At 42.0% G+C, this 26,067-nt stretch overlaps 1 protein-coding gene across 5 annotated transcripts in view; it reads left to right on the forward strand.

The window, feature by feature from the left end:
• Window positions 1–26,067, forward strand: part of usp28 (ubiquitin specific peptidase 28) — a 122,445-nt gene that overhangs the window by 17,221 nt on the left and 79,157 nt on the right. For all 5 annotated transcript variants that reach the window (XM_063038308.1, XM_063038311.1, XM_063038309.1 and 2 more), the window contains exon 2: window positions 24,741–24,818. In XM_063038308.1, the coding sequence (XP_062894378.1) occupies window positions 24,741–24,818 (78 nt within the window). The remainder of the gene's footprint in view (window positions 1–24,740; window positions 24,819–26,067) is intronic.

The following is a 26,067-nucleotide window of genomic DNA, read 5'->3' on the forward strand; positions in this document are numbered from 1 at the left end:
CTTCCTCTCCCACCACCATCTCTCAACACTGGTCTGCATCACCATCCATAGCTGGAATAAAGGTAGAGGCCAAGAGCGAAAGCTGGGACTTTTATAATCTGTGTGCTTTAGTGTAATCACCACAAACCCTTCAAAGGAGCTCTTTTTAGAAATTCATCCTTTTTTGTGTGTGTGCGGAATCTGAATTGTATGGTTATAGAGATCAAAGTAGTAAAATATGTCATTCGGGTTAACTGAATTTCTGTGCTCATATTTATGCTCTACATGAACTTCCTCTGCATCAAATGTCCAAGTAACATATTACTTCCTTTTTTTTAAAATCCACTTTGCCTCATAAACATTTGTTACTTAACTTGTCTCGTCCATAGCATAGTGAGTTTCAGATTCTTAACCACTTTTGGAATAAAATGAACTTCTGAATTAACTTTGAAAGTAACTAATGCCTCCTTTTTTTCCCCATGGTTCCTAATGTGGAATTTCAACAAATCCCTTCAAAATCTTAGAAGTTCTCAATCAGAATGCCCCCGAGGCTAACTGTTTTATGTGGAAAAGAGATCAATTGTGTTAATCTTTTCCTGGTAGATATGATGTTCAGTTCTGGTGTTATCCTTTCATTCTTTTTTGCCTCTACCAGAGCTTCCTTGGTGTTTAAGATATTGTGACCTGGCAGTGAAGCTTTGCAAATATAATATAATTAAGATCATATATAAATTTCAAAGCTAATTTTTTTAAAATCAAAGCACACATATTACGATATACTATCTTGAGATTCATTTTCTTTCAGGCATTGACAGGAAAAATACTAACACAACACAATAATACAGGAAATGTACATGCCACTTTTCCAGTACTCTGGTTTGAACCCAGTAGTTTTTCTTTTAATATGGCTTTACTAATCTATCTACTTTAAATATCAGATTTTCTGTGCACCTTGGCTCCATTATTCCCCCACTCTATTTTCTTTTACATTCCAAGAACCATGTTGCTCACTTTTCTTGCTACTGAATTTCAGCATCTTGCATCCTATTGAAAACAACACACACAAGTGCTGGAGGAACTCAGTAGGTCAGGCAGCATCTGTGGAGGGGAATAAACAGTTGATGTTTCAGGCTGAGACCCTTAATTAGGACCCATTGAAATTCACTTGTCAATTTAAATCTACTCTTTAAGATTTGTCGAGGATTTAATTGTATTTCAATGTCATCAGCAAAATCTGCAGTTGTATTTCTTCTTGCTTGAACTTGCTTCATGCTGCTGCATTTAGCAATGGATTCATTGGGACGGGGGAACCTCCAATGAATGATACAGTACTGAATGAAAGGCAATTTATAACAGCTTAATATTTGGGAAGCCACATGCTGATTCCTAACCATGATTCTTGTCAACAGTTTGAAAGTGAACCAGATTTGTTCACACCTTTTAGAATTATATTTGGCCTGAGGATGGCTTTGGACCACATATCTATACCATCAGCAAAGATGCCAATTTCTGGCTCTGTAACATTGACCAACTTTGTCCATGTCAGCTGATACTTAAACACTCAATTTAAGCTGAACTATTCTAACATCTGCCGGTTTACGTTTATCACTGGAAATTCTGCAGCCTTTTGGAGTAATTCTTGGGGCTCATCATTACTGTGCATGCTGACTTACAAATGGTTGTGGAACAACAATGCCTCAATTTTAAAGTTCATTGATCTCAAACCTTTTACCTCTCCTTCCCCCACCCCCCCCACCAGCAACTGCAACATCTTGAGATGTACATTCCTCTGATTCTGACCTTTGATCATCTCATATACGCTTGGTGGTCACTAAAGTGGCCACTGAGTGTATGTTCATGGTCTTCTGCTGCTGTAGCCCATCCACTTCAAGGTTTGAGGTGCTGTGCAGACATGCCCTTCTTCACATCACTGTTGAAACGTGCAGTTATTTGAAATGCAGTCGCCTTCCTGTCAGCTTGAGCCAGACTGGCCATTTTCCTCTCACCTCTCTTATTAACAAGGCATTTTCAACCACAGAACTGTTGCTCACTGGATTTTTTTTTTTTTTTTTGTTTTTCATACTATTCTCTGTAAACTGTAGAGGCTGTTGTGCATGAAATTCCCAGGAGATCAGCAGTTTCTGAGATGCTCAAACCACCCCATCTGGCACCAACAATCATTCCATGGTCAAAGTCACTTAGATCACATTTCTTCCCCATTCTGATGTTTGGTCTCAGCCACAACTGAACCTCTTGACCATGTCTGCATGCTTTATGCATTGAGTTGCTGCCACGTGATTAGCTGATTAGATATTTGCATTAACGAGCAGGTGTACTTAATAAAGTGGCCCCTGAGTGAATTAACTTGAATTGACTTGATTACTTGCATCCTTCATGTACATGAGTGGTAAAAATCTTTAGGTTTCGTCTCCATCTAAATGTGCAATGTGCAATTTATAGTAATTAATAAATATTCTGTACAACAGGACAGTAACAATATAGTTAAATATGAATAGTCAATATAACATAGAAGTATAGTTATGTCAGCATGAATTAATCAGTCTGATGGCCCAGTGGAAGAAGCTGTCCCAGAGCCTGTTGGTCCTGGCTTTTATGCTGAGGTACTGTTTCCCAGATAGTAGCAGCTGGAACAGTTTGTGGTTGGGGTGAGTCGGGTCCCAATGATCCTTCAGGCCCTTTTTACACACCTGGCTTTGTAAATGTCCTGAATAGTGGGAAGTTCACAACTACAGATGTGCTGGGCTGTTCACACCACTCTCTGCAGAGTCCTGTGATTGAGGGAAGTACAGTTCCCATACCAGGCAGTGATGCAGCCAGTCAGGATGCTCTCAATTGTGCCCCTATGGAAAGTTCTTAGGATTTGGGGGCCCATACCAAACTTCCTCAACCGTCTGAGATGAAAGAGGCGCTGCTGTGCTTTTTTCACCACACAGCCAGTGTGTACAGACCACGTGAGATCCTCAGTGATGTTTATGCTGAGGAACTTACAGCTGTTCACCCTCTCAACCTCAGATCCATTGACGTCAATAGGGGTTAGCCTATCTTCATTCCTCCTGTAATCCACAACTTTGAGGGAGAGGTTGTCAAGAGGGAGAGAGTGTATAATAACTTCACCATTGTCCTTATCTGGCAAGTTCCTAAGCTTTATAATTCTCTCTGTCTCTGTCTTTTAGCCTGTTTCCTCCCTTTCTAACTAATGAGTTAGAACTCATTAAAACTTGCCTCGTTGAGCAAGCTTTTGAACAACTGCTTTAATAATCTAGAGTGTTTTGATGTCAGGTTTATGACCTTCCTATGGATATACTTTGAAGCAGTTGAACTAAAATAAAAGTGTTAAGTTAGTTCAAGTTGTTGTTTGTGTTCTATCTAGTTGGAACCTTATGGCATTTGATGTACCTGAATCATGGTTTTAATTTGCTACCTAGCTCTATTCCCCTCCCCTCCCACCGAGAGCAGCTGTTCCACCAGTTTCTATTTCTGAGTCTGGCTCATGACAGGCAGACCAGCACATTGCAATTGCGATATTTCTGGAATAGTGAACTCAGCTGTCCCATCCTGCACGTAAAGTAGGCCATGTTTTGACACCTACACCCGAGAAGCATGGTGATGCTAATATCTGCATAAGAGTCAATTTAAAAACTGGTTGGCGTTAGAATTATAGTCATATAACATGAAATGGGTCCTTTGCCTGTTGACTCCACTCGAGAAGCCTGAGGTTCCACGCCACCAGATTCAGGAATGGTTGTTGCCCAACAAACAGGCTCCTGAACCAGCATGGAGAACTTCACTCGCCTCATTGCTGAACTGATTCCACAACCTGTGGACTCACAAGGACTCTACAACTCATGTTCTCAATATTATTGATTACTTTTCTATTGTTATTTTGTATTTGCACAGCTTGTCTTTTGCACATTGGTTCTTTGTCCATTTTTTGTGTAGTTTTTCATTGTTACATTGTATTTACTGTGAATGCCCACAAGAAAGTGACATGTACGTACTTAGATAATTTACTTTGAACCATCAAGCATTCATTTAAACTAATCCTATTTTATTCTCCTTACATTTCTTCAACTCTCCCCTACATTCTGCCTCTCCCTTACACATTAGAGGACAACCTACAGTGGCCAATTAACCCCCAACTCCCTCAGGTATGGGAGGAAGCTGGAGCACCCAGAGGAAACCTCCACATTTGCAGTGAAAATGTGAAATTCCACACAGACATCACCAGAGGCCGGGATTGAACCTGGGTTACTGGAGCTGTGATGCAGTGGCTCTATTAGTAGCACCACTATACTGTTTCAAAGAATGCTTGACACACCTGTAGACTGTTGACTGCATTTGATACATTGGGGCTTGAATCAGTCAGTTTCAATGTACTTTTGGTACATTGGGTGGCAATTTAGTGGGCGTGGTGTAGTGGTTAGCGTATTTGCTTTGCAGCACCAGCAATCATTGGAGTTTGATACTCACTGTGAAAGGAGTCTGCACGCTCTTCCTGTAACTGTGTGGGCATCCTCCAGATGCTCCTGTTTCCTCCCACGCTCCAAAGACATCAGGATTAGTGAGTTGTGGGCATGCTACGTTGGCACCAGAAGCGTGGCGACACTTACAGGATACCCTCAGCACAATCTTCACTGATTTGATGCAAATGACGCATTTCACTGTATGTTTCAGTGTACATGGACAAATAAAGCTTATCTTTAGATTAAATACTTTTCCTTCATTCCCCCTTTCTCTGAAGATCAATGGTTCTTGGTCTTCTGCTATCCTGTTAATTTGCACATATAATCATTCTTCTGCAACTACCACTCACCAGTTGTGATCTCTGTAAAAGATGGCCTCATTGCCTCAAAGTACAGTAGAGCTGGGAAGTGCATCATAAGTGTAGTAGTGGAATTGATGAAGGAGACCTGGCAGCTAATTTCTGCAGAAAGAAGTGTAACATCCTGTAAGGTTTCACTGATAATGTAATGGTTTCTCAGTAGCAGCAATGTTTGGGTTATGACTAGAGATTAACGGGGTTTGGAATGCTGTTGTTCTTTCTTGTGAGTCTGGAAGAGAGATTTTCGCGGTCTTTGGTTGGCGAGAGGAGAAGAAGGAAGACGTGTGTGGAGAGAGCTGGGAGACCACTGGACAGAGTGGACCGGGAGCGAGGGTCTGAAGTTCAGCGACGCTCAGGGGAGGCCGATGGTGGATGAATGGCCGTATCAGTGAGCTCCAACGTGCACTTTTGACTTTTCTCTTAAAATGGGCCCTTTTATTTTCTTTACTAACCCTATAGTCAGATTAAGATTTATAAAGTTCAATCAGTTAATTGCATATGGTGTACTGTCTGATATTTTGCGGTGTGGATTTGTAACCGGACAACACATCACGCAGCATCCACACGAACAAGATTTCTCAGTTTAGCGGGGCCAGAAATTGTTTTCCCCTAGACAAACCCATGCTGGTCGAGCCTGAGGGGCACAGAAGTCTCTCAGACTATGATTTCATGTTGACCAGATTTTCTCTCAGCTTAAAGGGTGAATGTTAGCCAGGCCAGAGCAGAGAATCTTCCTGCTATTTACAACAGAGGCACAGGATGCTTTATGTTCACATAATAGCACAGAGGTTTTAGTTCCTTGCCTGATCTCAAATAGGGCACTTCTTAAGGTACTGCTTTCTCTGAAAATTGCACTGAAGTGGAGTGGGATTTAAACCCACAATCTGCCTGGTGACACAACTGTAACCGAGGAATTGATTGTGGACTTCAGAAAGGGAAATCAGGAAAATGTGCACCAGTCCTCATTAAGGGGTCAGTGGTGGAAAGGGTGAGTGGCCTCAGTTCTTGGGTGTCACCGTCTCAGAGGATCTATCTAAGGCCCAACACATTGGTGAAACTACAGTTAAGCTATGCCAGTGACTCTACTTTGTTAGGATTTTGAGAAGACTTGTGCTTCAACTCTTACAAATTTCTCTAAATTTATGGTGGAGAGCATTCTGACTGGTTGCATCACACCCTGGTGTAGAGACTCCAATAATCAGATAATAAGAGGCGGTAGAGGGTTGTAGATTGCATCATTACCAATGAGGACATCTTCAAGACGTCTCTCAAGAAGATGCCATCCATCACTAAGGACCCTTACCAAATGGGACTTGCCCTATCCTTGTTACTGCCGTGAGGGGAAAGAGGTACAGGAGCTTAGTCTCAAATTCAGAGTTCAAAGTAAATTTTATTATCAAAATACATAATCACCCTGAGGTTCATTTTCTTGTGGGTACACTCAGCAAAATCTATAGAATAGTAACTATAACAGGATCATTAAAAGATCAACTGCAAATGAAAATATAAATAAATAGCAATAAATAATGAGATAAAGAGTCCTTAAAGTAAGATCACCGGTTGTAGAAACATTTCAATGATGGGGCAAATGAGTGTAGTTATCCCCTTGTGTTCAAGAACCTGATGGTTGGGGGGGAGTAACTGTTCTTGAATCCGATGATGCAAGTCCGGAGGCTCTTGTACCTTCTACCTGATGGTGGCAATGAGAAGAGAGCATAGATGTGCTCAATGGTGGTAGTCGGGGGGCGGGGAGGTGGGGGGGTGGTTACCCATGATGGAGTGGGCCATATCCACTATATTTTTTTTTGTAGGATTTTTTGTTTGAGGACATTGGTGTTTCTATACCAGGCTGTGATGCAGCCAGTCAATATACTCTCCACCACACATCAAAAGAAGTTTGTCAAAGTTTAAGATGTCACGCCAAATCTCTGCAGACTCCTAAGGAAGTAGAGGCGCTGCTGTCCTTTCTTCACAATTGCACTTGTATGCTGGGCCCAGGACAGATCCTCTGAAATAATAATGCAATGATTTTCTTCCCCTCCACCATCAGATTTCTGAATGGTCCATGAACACTGCCTCGTCATTCAATTCTTTGTTTTTGTAATTTACAGTAGTTTTATGTCTTTGCATTGTGCTGCTGCCACAAAACAAGTTTCACGTCATTTAAGTAGTGATAATAAACCTGATTCTGTGTGGCACCTTAGGACATGTAATTAAGCTAAAAGATTTCTAATAGCCGGCCGGTGGTGTAGCAGCATCAGCACTGAACCTCTAGGCGAGTGGTTTGAATCTGGCCGGCTCCTTGCACGCTTTCCGTCCGTGCTGGGTTGAATGTCAAGCTAGCAACTCGGCCTTGTAAAAAACAGACAAATGCCAAAAAAGCTTGCAGCCCAATGCGCCACAAAGCACAGGAAGGAACAATAACAAAAGATTTCTATAAGCAAAAATGCTTGGAGGTGCTTAAAGAGAATGTCTAGTTTTCTCGGGTCAAATAATTTACATTTTGATAATTACATTGCTCACTTATCATTTGATGAGTACACTGGCTCTTTCATGCAGAACATAGTTTTCAAAGAATAGCATGTCACAATTTCATACAAAGAGGGACCATTATAATTAGTATAATGATACATTGGTTAGACTGCAATTAGAGTATTGTGTGCAATTCCGGTCACTGCACTGCAGAAAATGTGAGAGAGAGTGCAGAAGAATTCCCTAAAATGGAGGACTGTAGTTAAATGGAGAGTTCAGATAAGCTATCACTGGACCATGGGAGGCCCAGGGGAGGTTCGTGAAATTATATTGAATTGAATTGACTTTATTACTTACATCCTTCATGTACACAAGGAGTAAAGATCTTTGGTACATCTCCGTCTAAATGTGCAATTTGTAGTAATTTATAATAAATTGTATGTACAACAGGACAGTCATTATAACATAGAAATATAATTGTATCAGCGTGAGTTAATCAGTCTGATGGCCTGGTGGAAGAAGCTGTCCCAGAGCCTGTTGGTCCTGGCTTTTATGCTGCGGTACTGTTTCCCGGATGGTAGCAGCTGGATCAGTTTGTGGTTGGGATGACTCGGGTCTCCAATGATCCTACGGGCCCTTTTCTCACACCTATCTTTGTAAAGGTCCTGAAAAGTGGGAAGTTCACATCTGGGCTGTCTGCAGCACTCTCAGCAGAGTCCTGTGATTGAGGGAAGTACAGTTCCCATACCAGGCAGTGATGCAGCCCGTCAGGATGCTCTCAATTGTGTCCCTGTAGAAAGTTCTAAGGATTTGGGGGCCCATACCAAACTACTTCAACTGTCTGAGGTGAAAGAGGCACTGTTGTGCTTTTTTCACCACACAGCCGGTATGTACAGACCACGTGAGATCCTCGGTGATGTGTATTCCAAGGAACTTGAAGCTCTTTACCCTCTCAACCCCAGATCCATTGATGTCAATAGGGGTTAGCCGTCTGCATTCCTCCTGTAATCCACAACCAGCTCCTTTGTTTTTGTGACATTGAGGGAGAGGTTGTTTTCTTGACACCACTGTGTCAGAGAGATGACTTCTTCCCTGTAGGCCACCTCATTATTGTTTGAGATAAGGCCAATCAATGTAGTGTTGTTGGCAAATTTAATTAGCAGATTAGAGCTGAGGGTGGTGACACAGTCGTGGGTGGACAGAAAGAAAAGGAGGGGGCTTCGGACACAGCCCTGAGGGGCTCCTGTGTTGAGGGTCAGAGGGGTGGAGATGAGGGAGCCCACTCTTCCATCTGCCAGCAATCTGACAGGAAGCCCATGATCCAGCTACACAAGGCAGGGTGAAGGCTGAGGTCTCTGAGCTTCTTGTTGAGCCTGGAGGGAATTATGGTGTTGAATGCTGAACTGTATTCCAAGAACAGCATTCTCACATAAGCGTCCTTCTCCAGGTGTGTAAGGACGGCGTGTAGAGCTGTGTCTATTGTGTCATCTGTCGATTGGTTGTGTCGGTAGGTGAATTGTAGGGGGTCCAGTGTGGGTGGTAGCAAGCTGCAGGTGCAATCCTTGACCTGCCTCTCAAAGCATTTGCTGATTATTGAGGTGAGTGTGACAGGATGCCAGTCGTTCAGGAATGTTACCTTGGTCTTTTTTGGTACAGGGACAATGGTGGATGTTTTGAAGCAGAAGGGCGCTCTAAACTGGGAGTTAGTCAAAGTTAATCAGGTAGCTGTGAATTATAGAAGTTAGTCAAACTTTTTATCAGGGCAGGGCGCATAGAAATAGAGGGCACAGGTTGAAGGTGAGAGGGGAAACATTTAAAGGGGATTTGAGGGGTGGTTTTTCCATATGGAGGGTGGTGAATATGTGGGATGAGCAGCCAGAGGTGGTGGTGGAGGCAGATACAATTAGAACATTTAACGTGCATTTGGGCAGATACTTGGATTGGAAAGGCATAGAGTGATATGATCCTAATGAGGGGAAAATGGGATTAGTGTGGGCAAGGTGGGTCAAAATGGCCCCTTGTACATTTCTATGACAATGTGGTGATAATTACCAGCATTGCTGCTATGCCAGGAACCTGGTGCTGGAATCTGATGTGCATCCCTGTCCCCTTTGCTGGCACTTGCATTGCAGTGTATTGCCCAGGGTGCAGTGAAGTGAGAAGTGGTGTTGAGCAGGCATGCAAATCCCCACCCAGCTGCTTCATTGGGACCACAAAACTAATATGATTGCAAGACATTCTCAATCCTGAGAGACTGCCGAGGTAAAACATAATAGTACTGATAAAGCTGTCCATAAAAATAGTTTTTTAACTCATGCAAAACAGGAAATGGAGACAGGAAAGACCAATTTACACAGTGATTTCCTGATTATAAAATTGTCTGTAATTTGTGAAGAGTTGGCTTGCACAAACAACGCTAAGAATTATAAGATTAGTTGAAGTTTCTGTTTTGCATCAATTATCTGTAGTTATTGATGTGTGTAATTTAAACATTTTCTATTCATTGGTAAATGTTGTGTAAATACATTGGGTGTAGAATACCAATCAGTCAGAATACAATGCTGTCTGCACACTAACCTTCCAGATACAACTTTGCCTCCAACTTTCACCCTGACCTCAAATTTGCTTGGTCCATTTCTGACACCTCTCTCCCCTTTCTTGATCTCTCTGTCTCCATCTCTGGAGACAGGCAATCTACTGCTATCTTCTATAAAGACTCTCACTGATCCTGACAGCTACCCGGACTATACCTCTTCCCACCCTGTCACTTGTAAAAATGCCATCCCCTTCTCTCAGTTCCTCCATCTCTGCTGCATCTGCTCTCAGGGTGAGGCTTTTCATTCCAGAATGAAGGAGGTGTCCTCCTCCTCCAAAGAAAAGGGCTTCCCTTCCTCCGCCATCAACACAGCCCTTATCCACATCTCTTCCATTTCGTGCATGTCTGCCCTTACCCCATCCGCCTGCCACCCTACCAGGGATCGTGTTCCTTTGTCCTCACCTGCCACCCCACTAGCCTCTGTGTCCAGCACATAATTCTCTGTAACTTCTGCCATCTGCAATGAAGCCTCACCATCAAGCACATCTATCTTTCCCTCCTCCCCACTCTCCAGCATTTTGTGTGTACAGGTGAACACAGTGTAGCTCTGTGGGATATACTCTGGGTGAGATGGAACAGTGGAGCACTGAAGTGTCAGTAATAGGCTTAGCACCTATGAAAGCAGTGAGTCTGCGGGATAATGGTGTTCTGGAATATTCAGTGTCATTTCGATCGTTGAATGGAGCAATGCCAGTCTTCCTCCTATACCTCTACCTGCTTGAAGGTCCTTCTTTGAGATTTATTCCCAAGGAAGTCATTTCCCCACCCAGAAAGATGGGGTAAGGGGGTTTAAAGTACCTCTATTAATCTGGGTGTATAGGAATAGGGCCAAAACTCTGCAAAGAACAGGCATGCATCTATGAATGTGGTCAGTGAGGAATTGGTGGGGAGGGAAAGATGAGCATCTCTCTGAGATTGTGCAGTAAGTTTGCTAAATTGCTAAATTTTCAAGGCAAAACTCAATGCTAATGCCACGTAGTACTGGTATCCTGGGCCACTTCACAATGTGCCTTGCCAGAAACTGTCCTGAGGTGCCATTAACAAGCTTCTAATGAGTTGTTGCAAATATTGCACTGCACAATTTTAAATCATTTTTGTGAACTCTCATCAAGTTCAAGTTTATTGTAATCTGACTGTAGTTATACGCCTATATAACCAACGCTCCTCCAGACCACAGAACACCCACAAAATGTGTATCACACACAGCACGTAAAACAAAAATATTACCACATACAGGTTAAAATGTAATTCAAAATGCATGTGAAGTGTACAGCACAGGTGAATAGTACATATAGTAAACAGCATACTGTCCTAGTGATGAGTCCTCAGTAGTGGTAAGGTCTGAGGGAAGAAGATGTTAGCCAGTCTGGAAGTCCTAGTCCTGGTGCTCCTGTACCTCCTCCCTGACGGTAGTAGGTCAGAGGTTGTGAGATAGGTAATAGGGATCCTCAACAATGATTCAGGCCATTCATATAGTGTTCCCAGTAAATCCCAGTGATCCTGTCAGTGGTTTTACTATTTTCTTGCAGTCTGAATCCTTGCAGCCTCCGTAGCACACAATGATGCAGCCAGACAGGACACTCTCCATGGTTCTCTTGTAGCAAGTTGTTAGAATGGAGGCTGGACGCCTTGCAGGCCTCAATCTCCTCAGAAAGTGTAGACGCCGCTGTGCCTTTCTTGACAAATGAGCAACATTAGGAACACATTAGGAGAGTCAACTTTAATCAAATTCGATAACCTGTTACATTATAGTGCATGCACTGTGACAGTCACCAAGCAATTTTAGTTTTGTGTTAATATAGTTTGCTCCAGATGTATTCTTATTCAGTAAACGGGCAAAATGTGTTTTATTATTGTGGCTGTGCATTAAGTAGTATAATTAGGTTTTTATAGAGAATGAATGGAATGAGCTTGTAGGCCATCCTTAAACCTCTGATCTTCTAATGAAGCCAGTTATAAATGGCTGGCAATGTTTCATCTTCTGTGTTTACCCATCTCATCAATTTTGAGCATTACCTGGAAACTAGGTGACAATATGTCAGATTCAGCAGTGCAGAGCAGAATTAGCCAAATGAGAGACAGCAGGTCAAGGACTGCAGCTCTAGTGCCTGTTGGCTCCTACAAGAGCCATTCATGCCTTCTCCTGTAGAAGGTCTTTTCTGGCTTTTTTGTCTCTACCTTCTTCCCTAAGGGGAAAAAACATCACCAACTTTAAATCCCTCAGCTGTGTTTGAATCTTTGCTTTTGGAATATCCATCGGCCTAGGTTGAGGAAATTTCCTTTCTCAAAACTGGGAGGCATAGTGGATGTTGAGGAGACTGGAAATAGAATTAAGGAGGTACAGGCAGGTTGGTGGAAAGGTCCGACAGGTAACAGATGAAATGTATGAAATTTACAGGTAACATGACAAATATGATCTACATTTTATAGGAAGAATGGGAGGAAACAATATAAATTGTCTCTTTGCTATCGTAGTCTAACACTTTACAGCACCAACTATCATAGATAGGGGTTCAAATCCGGATGCTGTCTGTAAGGAGTTTGTATGTTCTCCCTGTGGCCACGTGGGTTTCCTCCAGGTGCTCCAGTTTCCTCCCACAGTTCAAAGATGTATGGTTAGGGTTGGGGTTAAGTGAGTTGTGGGCATGCTATGTTGGGACCTTTTTTGGCGCAGGAGTGACCTGTACAAAAAGGACGGGTTACACTTGAATCCTAGGGGGACCAATATCCTGGCAGGGAGATTAGTGAGGGCTACTGAGGTGACTTTAAACTAGAATGGTTGTGGGGTGGGAATCAAATTAAAGAGGCTAGGCGAGAGGAGGTTAGTTCACAACAGGGGGATGGGAACCAGTGCAGAGAGACAGAGGGGTGTAAAGTGAGGGTAGAAGCAAAAAGTAGTAAGGAAAAAAGTAAAAGTGGCAGGCCGACAAATCCAGGGCAAGCATCAAAAAGGGCCACTTTTCAACATAATTGTATAAGGGCTAAGAGAGTTGTAAAAGAGCGCCTGAAGGCTTTGTGTGTCAATGCAAGGAGCATTTGTAACAAGGTGGATGAATTGAAAGTGCAGATTGTTATTAATGATTATGATATAGTTGGGATCACAGAGACATGGCTCCAGGGTGACCAAGGAGGGAGCTCAACGTTCAGGGATATTCAATATTCAGGAGGGATAGACATGAAAGAAAAGGAGGTGGGGTGGCGTTGCTGGTTAAAGATGAGATTAATGCAATAGAAAGGAAGGACATAAGCCGGGAAGATGTGGAATCGATATGGGTAGAGCTGCGTAACACTAAGGGGCAGAAAACGCTGGTGGGAGTTGTGTACAGGCCACCTAACAGTAGTAGTGAGGTCGGAGATGGTATTAAACAGGAAATTAGAAATGTGTGCAATAAAGGAACAGCAGTTATAATGGGTGACTTCAATCTACATGTAGATTGGGTGAACCAAATTGGTAAAGGTACTGAGGAAGAGGATTTCTTGGAATGTATGCGGGATGGTTTTTTGAACCAACATGTCGAGGAACCAACTAGAGAGCAGGCTATTCTAGACTGGGTTTTGAGCAATGAGGAAGGGTTAATTAGCAATCTTGTCGTGAGAGGCCCCTTGGGTAAGAGTGACCATAATATGGTGGAATTCTTCATTAAGATGGAGAGTGACATAGTTAATTCAGAAACAAAGGTTCTGAACTTAGAGGGGTAACTTTGAAGGTATGAGACGTGAATTAGCTAAGATAGACTGGCAAATGACACTTAAAGGATTGACGGTGGATATGCAATGGCAAGCATTTAAGGATTGCATGGATGAACTACAACAATTGTTCATCCCAGTTTGGCAAAAGAATAAATCAAGGAAGGTAGTGCACCCGTGGCTGACAAGAGAAATTAGGGATAGTATCAATTCCAAAGAAGAAGCATACAAATTAGCCAGAAAAAGTGGCTCACCTGAGGACGGGGAGAAATTCAGAGTTCAGCAGAGGAAGACAAAGGGCTTAATTAGGAAGGGGAAAAAAGATTGAGAGAAAACTGGCAGGGAACATAAAAACGGACTGTAAAAGCTTTTATAGATATGTAAAAAGGAAAAGACTGGTAAAGGCAAATGTAGGTCCCCTACAGACAGAAACAGGTGAATTGATTATGGGGAGCAAGGACATGGCAGACCAATTGAATAATTACTTTGGTTCTGTCTTCACTAAGGAGGACATAAATAATCTTCCAGAAATAGTAGGGGACAGGGGGTCCAGTGAGATGGAGGAACTGAGCGAAATACATGTTAGTAGGGAAGTGGTGTTAGGTAAATTGAAGGGATTAAAGGCAGATAAATCCCCAGGGCCAGATGGTCTGCATCCCAGAGTGCTTAAGGAAATAGCCCAAGAAATAGTGGATGCATTAGTGATAATTTTTCAAAACTCATTAGATTCTGGACTAGTTCCTGAGGATTGGAGGGTGGCTAATGTAACCCCACTTTTTAAAAAAGGAGGGAGAGAGAAACCGGGGAATTATAGACCGGTTAGCCTAACGTCGGTGGTGGGGAAACTGCTGGAGTCAGTTATCAAAGATGTGATAACAGCACATTTGGAAAGTGGTGAAATTATCGGACAAAGTCAGCATGGATTTGTGAAAGGAAAATCATGTCTGATGAATCTCATAGAATTTTTTGAGGATGTAACTAGTAGAGTGGATAGGGGAGAACCAGTGGATGTGGTATATTTGGATTTTCAAAAGGCTTTTGACAAGGTCCCGCACAGGAGATTAGTGTGCAAACTTAAAGCACACGGTATTGGGGGTAAGGTATTGGTGTGGGTGGAGAATTGGTTAGCAGACAGGAAGCAAAGAGTGGGAATAAACGGGACCTTTTCAGAATGGCAGGTGGTGACTAGTGGGGTACCGCAAGGCTCAGTGCTGGGACCCCAGTTGTTTACAATATATATTAATGACTTGGATGAGGGAATTAAATGCAGCATCTCCAAGTTTGCGGATGACACGAAGCTGGGCAGCAGTGTTAGCTGTGAGGAGGATGCTAAGAGGATGCAGGGTGACTTGGATAGGTTGGGTGAGTGGGCAAATTCATGGCAGATTCAATTTAATGTGGATAAATGTGAAGTTATCCACTGTGGTGGCAAAAATAGGAAAACAGATTATTATCTGAATGGTGGCCGATTAGGAAAAGGGGAGGTGCAACGAGACCTGGGCGTCATTATACACCAGTCATTGAAAGTGGGCATGCAGGTACAGCAGGCGGTGAAAAAGGTGAATGGTATGCTGGCATTTATAGCGAGAGGATTCGAGTACAGGAGCAGGGAGGTACTACTGCAGTTGTACAAGGCCTTGGTGAGACCACACCTGGAGTATTGTGTGCAGTTTTGGACCCCTAATCTGAGGAAAGACATCCTTGCCATAGAGGGAGTACAAAGAAGGTTCACCAGATTGATTCCTGGGATGGCAGGACTTTCATATGAAGAAAGACTAGATGAACTGGGCTTGTACTCGTTGGAATTTAGAAGATTGAGGGGGGGATCTGATTGAAACGTATAAAATCCTAAAGGGATTGGACAGGCTAGATGCAGGAAGATTGTTCCCGATGTTGGGGAAGTCCAGAACGAGGGGTCACAGTTTGAGGATAAAGGGGAAGCGTTTTAGGACCGAGATGAGGAAAAAATTCTTCACACAGAGAGTGGTGAATCTGTGGAATTCTCTGCCACAGGAAACAGTTGAGGCCAGTTCATTGGCTATATTTAAGAGGGAGTTAGATATGGCCCTTGTGGCTACGGGGGTCAGGGGGTATGGAGGGAAGGCTGGTGCAGGGTTCTGAGTTGGATGATCAGCCATGATCATAATAAATGGTGGTGCAGGCTCGAAGGGCCGAATAGCCTACTCCTGCACCTATTTTCTATGTTTCTATGTTGGTGCCAGAAGCATGGTGACATCTGTGGGCTGCCCCCAGCACGATCCTTGAACTGTTGATCCTTGATGCAAAATGATACATTTCCTTGTATGCCTTAATGCACATGTGACAAATAAAGCTAATCTTTCATCTTTGTCTTTAAATCAGACATGTCAAATGCATTGCTGAGACTGTAGTCAGGGCAGATCCAATTGTTCCATTGAAGGGGGAGCTGGATAAGCATCTGCCAAGAAAGAGTTTGCAGGGAAGTGGGATTTATCGGGTCAAAATTTCCATGCTGTACACCTCTTAGAATTTCTGGATTTACAACCACTGATGTGGGATACAGGTGGGAAAATGAACTGCTCTTCAGATAGTGTCCTAAATCAAGGTCTTATTTTTACCGTAACATCTTTAATGACCATTGGGAAACTTTGACACTTTCCAGGCAATTTAATATCTTTTAAAATGAAAACTGTGAATTTATGCACAGCTAACTTGGATGGGAATCAATGATTATAATCCGAGGAGAACACACAAAATGCTGGAGGAAGTCAGGTCTCCTCTATGGAGAGGAATAAACAGTGGATGTTTCAGGCCGAGACCCTTCATCAGGCTTGGAAAGGAAGGAGAAAGAAGTCAGAATAAGGTGGGGGGGAGGGGCAGGTGAAACCAGGTGAGGTCCTCTCCTATCAAATTCCTTCTTCAGCCCTTCACTGCTTCCACCTATCACCTCCTGGCTTCTTACTTCATATACCCCTCCCCCACCCACCTCCCCCCTCACCTGGTTTCATCTATCATGGGTAATTTGTACTCCTCTCCACCACTCCCCCCCCCCCCCCAAAAACGTATTCTGGCCTCTTCTTATTTCCTTTTCCGTCCTGATGAAGCATCTTGGCCTGAAACCTGGACTGTTTATTCATTTCAATAGATACTGCCTGACTTGCTGAGTTCCTCCAGCAACTTGTGTGTGTTGTTCTGGATTTTCAGCAACTGCAGAATCTCGTGTTTACTATAATCAGAGGACTTTTGTATGCTGTGATTCAGAAATACAAGATCCCACTGCCACTGCCGTTCTACATCCTTAACATGCTCTTTGATAATCTATACTCAACCTTTCTTTCTTTTCAAATCTTTTTAGTTATATTATACAGAGAAAAATAACATGAGTACATTGAAGTAACAACACTTACAATGTCTCAAAGGCATTATCTTAAAGATTGAAAAAAAAATTTTGTGATAACAAAAAAAACCTACTAAGCAGAAAAGTGAGAAAAAAGAGAAACCATTAGGTGTACAAGCCCGGAGCCATGTGTCATACAAAAAGCTTCTAAAGATAAACATCAAACCGCCAGCAAGAAAAGAAAATATACTATAAAATTACAATTAAATCGTGGAAAAAATCTATCAATTAGCTCAAATGATAATAACAAGCAAATGAGCCCCATCTTCTCTCAAAATCAAATAAAGGTTCAAAAGTTTAACTTCTAATTTTCTCCAAACTAAGACATAGAATCACTTGAGAGAACCATTGTGATAAAGTGGGAGCTGATGTATCCTTCCACTTCAACAAAATGGCCCTCCTAGCTATCAGTGTAACAAATGCAATAACATGTTGGTCAGACACAGAAATACCATGAATATTTTGAGGAATTATTCCAAAAAGCACAGTTAATTTATTAGGTTGTAGATTAATTTTAAGTGCTTTAGAAATTGTTGAAAAAACCGACTTCCAGAACTGTTCTAACATAGAACAAGACCAAAACATATGTGTCAGTGTAGCTATCTCAGTTTTACATCTATCACAATGACTATCAACATTAGAAAAGATTTTAAAAATTCTCTCCTTCATCAAATGATAATGATGTACAATTTTAAGTTGAATCAATGAATAGCTAGCACAAATTGAAGAAGAGTTAACCAACTTCAAAATCCGCATCCAATCCTCCGTCATAAAAGTCAAATTGAGTTCCTTTTCCCAATCCTGTTTAATCTTAGATAAAGGACGCTCATCCCATTTTAATAATAAATTATAAATTCTTCCAATAGAACCCTTAATCAAAGGATTCATACTCATAATAGTATCTAACAGGTCAGCCTCCAATATGTAAGGAAAATTACTTAAATATTTTTGAAAAAAAATGTCTAACTTGAAGGTATTGCAGAAAGTGTGAGTATGAAAGACAACCTTTCATCATTCCTAATATTCGTTTACATGATTAGAGCACTTCTGTAGAGTATGATGTGGGGAAATAAAAGGTATTTTAATTAATATCGCAGCTGGATAGAATTTACATTTGCAAGTTCCTTACAATCCCAATGCCATCTATCTCCAGAGAATGGTTGAAATCAAAAATCAAAAAGAACCTTACTATTTATGTGGCGCATTATCACATAAGAATACTAAGTAGTTTTATAAAAGTGGTTGTAATTATACCGCTTCTGTGCAATGTCAGTCAGATATAATGCTGGCTGTTGCTTCTGGAAGTGGTATTAGACATTGCGATGTGTAAGTCATGAGCTTAGCATTAATTCCTGTATTTTCGATTGTTATGAGATCTTAAAAAATCATCTGAAAAGGCAGGTGGGGCTTTTAAGTCTGTTTTCATGTTGAGGGGACACTCTGTCACTTGTTAATTATAAAACCTTACCCAGCAACTTTAACGTGCATGTAAAGCATTTCTTAAATAGTCACTGCATGTCACAGCTGCAAACACATTCAATCAGAGATGTGCAGTGTTTCCAAATTGAGTGATCACACCAGGGAACGGGCTAGTGGCCTTATTCCTTACGTTATTTATAGTAGGCTAGGAATGTATTTTCTCATATGTTATCTGTTATTGTGTTGCAATGGAAAATACCGAATATGATGACTTCCGATAACGTGCAGAATTTTATACAGGCTGGTTTGCCTGCTTTCACAGCCATCGTATAGCATGTGCTATTTCAGTCATCTGTGTAGTACCTCAATTTTACCTGTATATAAAAATGTTCGTTTTTTTTTGTGTGAAGGGAACAGCAAATTCCTAATGCTTTTAGGCCATTAGTCCTGAAGTTCAGACAAGTAGTGTGATCTAATTTTAAGAACCTGGATGGCTATTTTATTCAACGGGTGTAGGTAGAGCTAGTTTGGCCCATCCACGTTGTCTGTACCTAACTAGCCTCAGTTGGGTTCCTTACTATACAATGCAGAAAATTGTTCTGGCAGGAAATGCATATAAGGCAGATTAGGAATGTCGGTTCCTCAGAAGAAGCCCAAAAAGCTACAGTAAGGCTCTAATCCGGCATGTAATTGTTTGGGAGTCTTGATGGTTTAGCATCTGGCTCAATTATCAGACTGTGTTGTATGCCATGGGTTTGCAGTGCAATTGGGGTATCTAGTCAAACCTTGAGGGGTGGGGTTGGCCCATTGTGTATCTCCTGCCGGACTGTGTGCCCAGAAATATTTGCAGTTTGGATAGTTTGGCCTTCAGAATGGAATTGGATAGACACTCGAAGGGAAAGAGCTATGGAATGAGGTTAACTGAGTTTGTTTTTTTTAAAACAACAGCACAGATTCAGTGTGATTTAAGGTAACAAAATAATTACTCCAGTCACTATTCTGCAGCTGAAGGGTCACTCTCTACCCCTATCGTCCACCCCCCATTGGGACCTGCTCATTAGATGATTCGTTAATATAAATATCATTTGGTAATAACACTCTTCTACACTCTTCCACCCAGGAACACGTGATTTCCCCCGACACATTTTTTAAAAAATGCACATGTTTGGGACTCGAGCAAGAGCAAAGAATCAAACACAGCTCCTTGATTTTCCTGACCATGAAGAACTTCCAGTTGACAGGAGTTACGGTGGCCACTGGTCCTGGAACAATAACCCTAAAGAGAACGGACTCCATGGAGGGGATAATTTTCTGAAGAAATAAATAGATTGATGGCTTTGCTTTCCCTCTAAAGAAATGTTCTGAACAGTTCTGTGACATGTCATGTGAGAAGTGGAATGACAAACAGAGATGGTATTCGTGATCCTGCTGAAAATAAATCTCTTGCCAGCACCGTGTCAGCATTAGTTCCATATATGTCTGATGCCCCATGGCCTAGCTCCTGAGCAGAAGTAAACAAACCTTGCTGTGGCTTTTCTTAGCCTCTGATGTATATTGGTAGCAATTTTTCATGGAAGTGTCTAACTGTTGTAAAGGGCATGCTTAATAAATCACCAGAATTTCGCCGTTGATTTACAAGTAAAAGGTATCCTTTTATATTGTACACAATCCTCAACAAAAGCCTCATTAGGTTGAATTTTGGATGTGGAGTTGTCTGGGGAAGATGTTGCTTCTCCTCAATGTAATCCAATACAGTGTCTGCCCTTCTTGCACCCCACCCCACCCCAGACACACACATAACCCTTTCCTCCCTGTTCTTGATAGCCATCTGCCATGATAATGTAGTTAAACCCTTGCTCTGTTGGTCTCTATGTGATGCATTCCATGTGTCACACCTGGCAAACTTATTCTGTGCAAATGATTCCATTTAGCACCTCGGGACCTTGTAAATATTGGCACTTAATGACTGTGCCATCTTCCCTTGCATCATCCCACTAAGTATTGATACATTCTGAATGACTTCCCTTTTAAATATGGACATATTTCTAGGCATGCCCTCTAAACTTCCACACAACCTTTATTTCCCTTACATACTCCTTGAGACTCCCTCTAAATACTGTGATCTCTCTGGGACTCTTCTTTCAATAATGACCCATGCTTAGGCACTTTCTAAGTTTTGACAGTCTCTGGGGGCCCTCTTTAATGCTAACCCATTTGTAGAGGTGCCCTTTAAATAGTTGAATGGTTGAAAATTTAAAGTGAGACCTTTTTGGAAACCCATCTTGCTTCAGAGCAGTACCTTGTAAACTTCTTCCCTTCCTCTCTGAATGCCTTCACTCCTTTGTAATGAAGGTGTTTGCTGAAATGCAAGATATTCCCCCCCCCCCCAACCCATTACTCATTGGACACTGAGGCTAACTGCTCACGTGCACTACAATAGCTTGGAACATCTGAATTAGACAAGGATCAAAGTTTGTCCTTGGTCTCAGCTGGGTGCAGCTTCTTAGTCTATGTTGAAGGCATTTGGTCTTGATGTCTTTTAATGATTAATTTTATTCCATGTTGCTCTCGCTGCTTTATATGCCTGATGGAAGCTACACCATTGGGTATATTTAAAATGCCCGACGCAGGCCTCTCATCGTCTGAGTCGATGTTCCCTCCCTCCCCCTAAAATGGAAATTGATGGATTTTTGGTTAATTGGAGTGTCAAATATTATGGGAGAAGGCAGGAAAATAGGGTTGGAAGGGAAAAGAAATCAGCTGTGATTGGATGTTAGAACAGACCAGATGGGCTGAATGGCCTAATTCTGCTCCTACACCTTATAGTCATGTATTCAACCATGTGATACTGCATTAAAGCGCTAACTTTGATGCCTTATTAAATATGTCTGTCTGTACATGATCCATATTCCTTCATTCCCTGATGTGCTTGTCAAAATACTACTTAAATGCCACTTGTTTCAGTTTCTTCCTCTACCCCTTCCAAGCACCCAGCACTCTTGAGCTTTCAAAACAAAATTACTGCACACATCTCTTTTTGAACTTTCCCCCTCTCACCTGAAAGTTATATTCTCTAGTATTTGAGAGTCATATCTTGGAAAAAAGACATCGATTGTCTATTCTATCTCTGCCTCTGATAATTTTATGAAACTCCATTGGGTCTTTCCTCACCCTCCAACACTTCGTAGAAAACAATCTAAGTCCATTGAACACCTCTTCATAGCCACAGTATAGAGGCAGGCCTTATGGCCCAAATAATTTGTAAGAAGCTCCTTCTAGGTCTCTTCAGCTTTATCTCGGGTTCCTCAGTTCTCGTTTATTGTGTTCCATCGGCTGTTGTCCAGGATAGCATTTCCACATAATAAGCACATTGGGTAAAGGGGTTTCTCCCAAATAATTACATTGTTGAGAAAGGATTTATTGGAGTAAATTACATTTTGAGTTGCCCCCAGCATTATTATTGGTGAACAGAAATGATATGTAGAGTGGCACATTGCAGTTCTGGGTTATATCTTTGTCCTGTTGGTATTATTTTAACAATGAGAGAACACAGGAAACAAGCTCTTATTAAGGAAACTGTCCATGAAAACATTGTGCAATATTCACATTGGTGGTGTTGGACTCTCAGATTATCCATTCCCGACCTCAAACGTCAACTGTCCATTTCCTTGCATCGATGCTGCCTGACCCATCAAGTTCCTCCAGTGTTTTGTGTGTTGCTTCAGATTCCAGCATTTGTGGTCTCTTGTGTCTCCAGATTGTCCATACTGTTGGATAATATTTCTCTTGATATCCCAGCACATTTCTTTCAACCATACATGAGTGCAGCCAAATGAAACAGCATTCCACTGGGGCCAAGGTGCAAAACATACACAGTACTTTCAAAATAGCAAGCAAAAAAAAACATAGCCATGTAAAGAACCCCAGTAATAGTCTTAAGACCCTGAGTGACATGTCTGGCAAATTGGTGGTACAGTTTCTGGCAATCCTGCCTGTCATTCCATCAATCGAACACTGGAGGGCAGCACCAATGGGAGAGGCCAGCCCCTAGCCAAGCATGGACGCCACACTGTACCGCCTTCAGCATTTCCTCACCTGGACTGCAGCAGCAGGAAAGCCTGGTCCTCGCTACAACTGAGGCTACGCAGCTCTCATGCCACCTGTCTTACCACCAAACAAGGGAAACTGGCTTGCGGCATCATACATTATCAATGTCCAACAGGGTCTTGCGATCGCAAGAGAAACATTATAAATTTTCCAGTAAATCAGATAAGTTCAAAAGGGGTGTGTGAACTGAGAGGTCAGGTGTGTGGGAAGGGGAGTGTGTGAACTAGCTGCCCAGTTAGGAAGGAAGTATAAATAACATGACTTGGTCAGCCAGATTACTAAACAGATTATCAGTTTTCACTGTACATTAGCTCAGGATTTGGGACAGCATTTCTTCCAGGGTAAAGAGAAAAAACTGCTTTGTGGTTTGATATACCTTGTTAACAGAAGGGAGGAAACAAACTTCATTTCCTTTAAGCGGCTTAGCTGGTGTCTGTGGAGAAAGATAAGAAATCCCAGAAGCATAATTTAAATGGAGGGAAAGTCTAGGGGCAGTTTCTGTCCTCATTGAAAAAGCAATATACTATAAGAAGATTAATTTTTACACTGTCTCTGGAGTAAAATTCAGACTCAGTACACAGCACCAGCACCCTTGGCTTCAGACAGGAACTTGAATACATAGAAATGAGTTAATTGGAGCATCTGATATAGTTTCATAAAGAATTGATTGTGTTAAACTATGAATTATGTCTTTCTGAAGAAATCGTTGCATGAAAAATGGTTGATGGTCCCAGTTGTTACACAAGTATGGATTTTGATCACATCACACTGGTCAGTTGTTCCTGAGCTGGGAGCACTCATGCCTGGTTCCAATCCCTCTTGGCTGGGCACTACCTTCGAGTTTAGGCTAGCAGTCAGTTCCGTATTGAGGGAGGTCGATGCAGTTGGAAATACACTCTTTCACTGGTCTGGGTGTATGGACTCTACTGCACTGTGTGGATGTGTAGAAAGTTATCCCTGGGTTTTGATCAGCATTTCTCCTTAAACCAAGAAGAGTTATCTACTCATTATCACCTTGGTATTTTCTGTGAGTGTACTTGCTGTGCTTCCAAAGTTTCAGAACTTCATAGGCTGCACAGGGATTAAGTTGCTATCAAAATGCAAATTTGTTCATTTGTTGAATAAAGGTGTGGAGTCATAGAGAGATACAACATGGCAACCATAACTATGACTGAGTCCATGCAAACCCATCAGTCTCCCCCCCATCTTAATTCCAGTTTTTATTTCCCTGTTTTCCAGTCAGCTCCCTCTGAATTCCACTCTTCGCCTGTACACAAGGAGCAATATACAAGTGTGAATTAACCTACCAGTTTGTATGTTTTTGGAATGTGGGAGGAAACCAGAGCATCCTGAGGAAACCCACAGTTACAGGGAGAATGTGCAAACTCCACACCGACAGGACCCAGGTTTAAGTTGAACTTGTGCCTCTAGCTTTGTGAGGCAGTGGCTCTACTAGTTGTACCTTTATGGAGTTTGGGTAATTCAAAGTTCAAAATAAATTTATTATCAAAGTACATATATGTCACTATGTTCTACCCTGAGATTCATTTTCTTGCAGGCGTTCACAGTAGACCAAAGAAGTACAATAGAATCAATGAAAAACTACACATAAACACTGACAAACAACCAATTGCAAAAGAGGGCAAACTGCAAATATAAATAAACAAACAAGCTTGAGTCCTTGAAAATTAGTCTGTAGGGGTTGTGTTGTGTTAGAGAAAAAGAGAATTATTGGAACAGTATATTTAAAAGTAAATGTGTCTAGAGTCGAACACCGAAAACACTCGAAGGGTTATTCAGTATACTAGCACAGTGTTCTAAGTGGCCTTCAAGTGCTGAAACTTCAGTGAAAACTGATTGCTAATAGTTTCTGGTTGAACATCATAGACTCGAGATTCTACAGATGCTGGAAATCCAGAGTAACACACACACACACACAATTCTGGTGGAACTATGCAGCATCTATGGAGAGGAATAAACAGTTGACATCTCAGGCTGAGACCCTTCATCAGGACTTGTCAAATGAGAGGTCACTGCATGAGTCCTTATGAAGGGTTTCGGCCTGCTCAGATCCTTCAGCATTTTGTGTGAGTTTCTGTTGGCAGTCTTGAGACTATGACCATTTGTGTGTTATGCCTTACAATGATCAACCACTCATCCATTTCATTGGCTTTGGAAGCTACATGGGTCAACACCTGCAGAGCACTAGAGCAGGTCTGATTACACTGTCTCACATTACTTTCTCTTCTTTTCTCTCCCAGAACAGTTGCTTAATCATCAGCCAGCTACGGGAGATCACAGGAGTCCATGACAATCGGTTGCTACAGAAGGCTCTCCAGGTTAGTATTCCCCTTGTTGGTGTGTTGCACAACAGATTGGTGTGAAGTGATGTTTCTCAGCCCATCCATCACTGCCTCCAAACCCAGAAATGCAAAATGCACCATGGCCTGCAAATTCCCAACCACCTTTCCCCAAGTTCCTTCTGAATAGATACTGGAGCATCTACACACGTCGTCTGCGTAGGAGGATGATGTTTCAGTTTCTGAGAATCTATTTGAGTAAAAACCATCCTTATTGGATTTAGCATTTGTGCGTGTTTTTTTTTAGAACATCCTAATCTGGCCACTCTTTAAGGATGTGTCAAGACAGAATGTGTTAACAAAGTTACGAGGCACTCCTGCAAGGTCAGTCCTGTTCAGTCCTGGGACGAGCACGTAAGTGCCATCACAAAGAAGGCATGACAGCATCTCAACATTCCCTGTTTTCCAGTCAGCTCCCTCTGGCTTCTACGTAGATTTGGCATGTGACCATAACTTTGACAAACTTCTATAGATGCACAGTGGAGAGTATCCTAACTGGATGCATTGGTGTTTCCTGGTAAGAAAGCATCAATGCCCCTGAATGAGAAATGCTATAAAAAGTGGAGGATACAGCCCAGTCCATCACAGGCAAAACTTTTCCCACCGTGGAGAAAATTTACATGGAGTGCTGCCGCACAAAAGCAGGATCCGTCATTAAAGACTCGCAACATCCAGGCCATGCTCTCTTCTTGCTACTGATATTGGACAGGAACTACAGAAGCCTTGGGGTCCGCACCACCAGGTTCGGAAAGAGATATTACCCTACACCCATCAGGCTCCTGAACCAGTGTGGATAATTTCATTCACTCCTGCTCTGAACTGATTCCACAACCTATAGGACTCTACAACTCGTGTTCTCAGTATTATTTGTATTTTTTATTTGCACAGTTTACCCCCGTTGCACATTAGTTGCTTGTCGGTCTTTGTTTATAGTTTTTCATAAAATCTATTGTATATCTTTGTACTTGCTGTGAAAGCCCCCAACAAAATGAATCTCAAGATAGTGCAACACAGGCACGCACACAGATGCGCAAACACTCACACACAGACACACACAATAGTACTTTTATAGTAAATTTACTTTTGACTTTATTCAAGCTGAGCACTGATGTAACTAACAATGAGTCAGGTAGTATATCCTTCAGAGAAAATAGTGCTAACACACCAACTGCAATGCTGTAGACCGGTTGACCTTCTGAAACTAAGCTGAGCCGCCTTTTCAGCTAGT

The sequence above is a fragment of the Mobula hypostoma genome, chromosome X2, assembly GCF_963921235.1.
Source record: "Mobula hypostoma chromosome X2, sMobHyp1.1, whole genome shotgun sequence".
NCBI lineage: Eukaryota > Metazoa > Chordata > Chondrichthyes > Myliobatiformes > Myliobatidae > Mobula > Mobula hypostoma.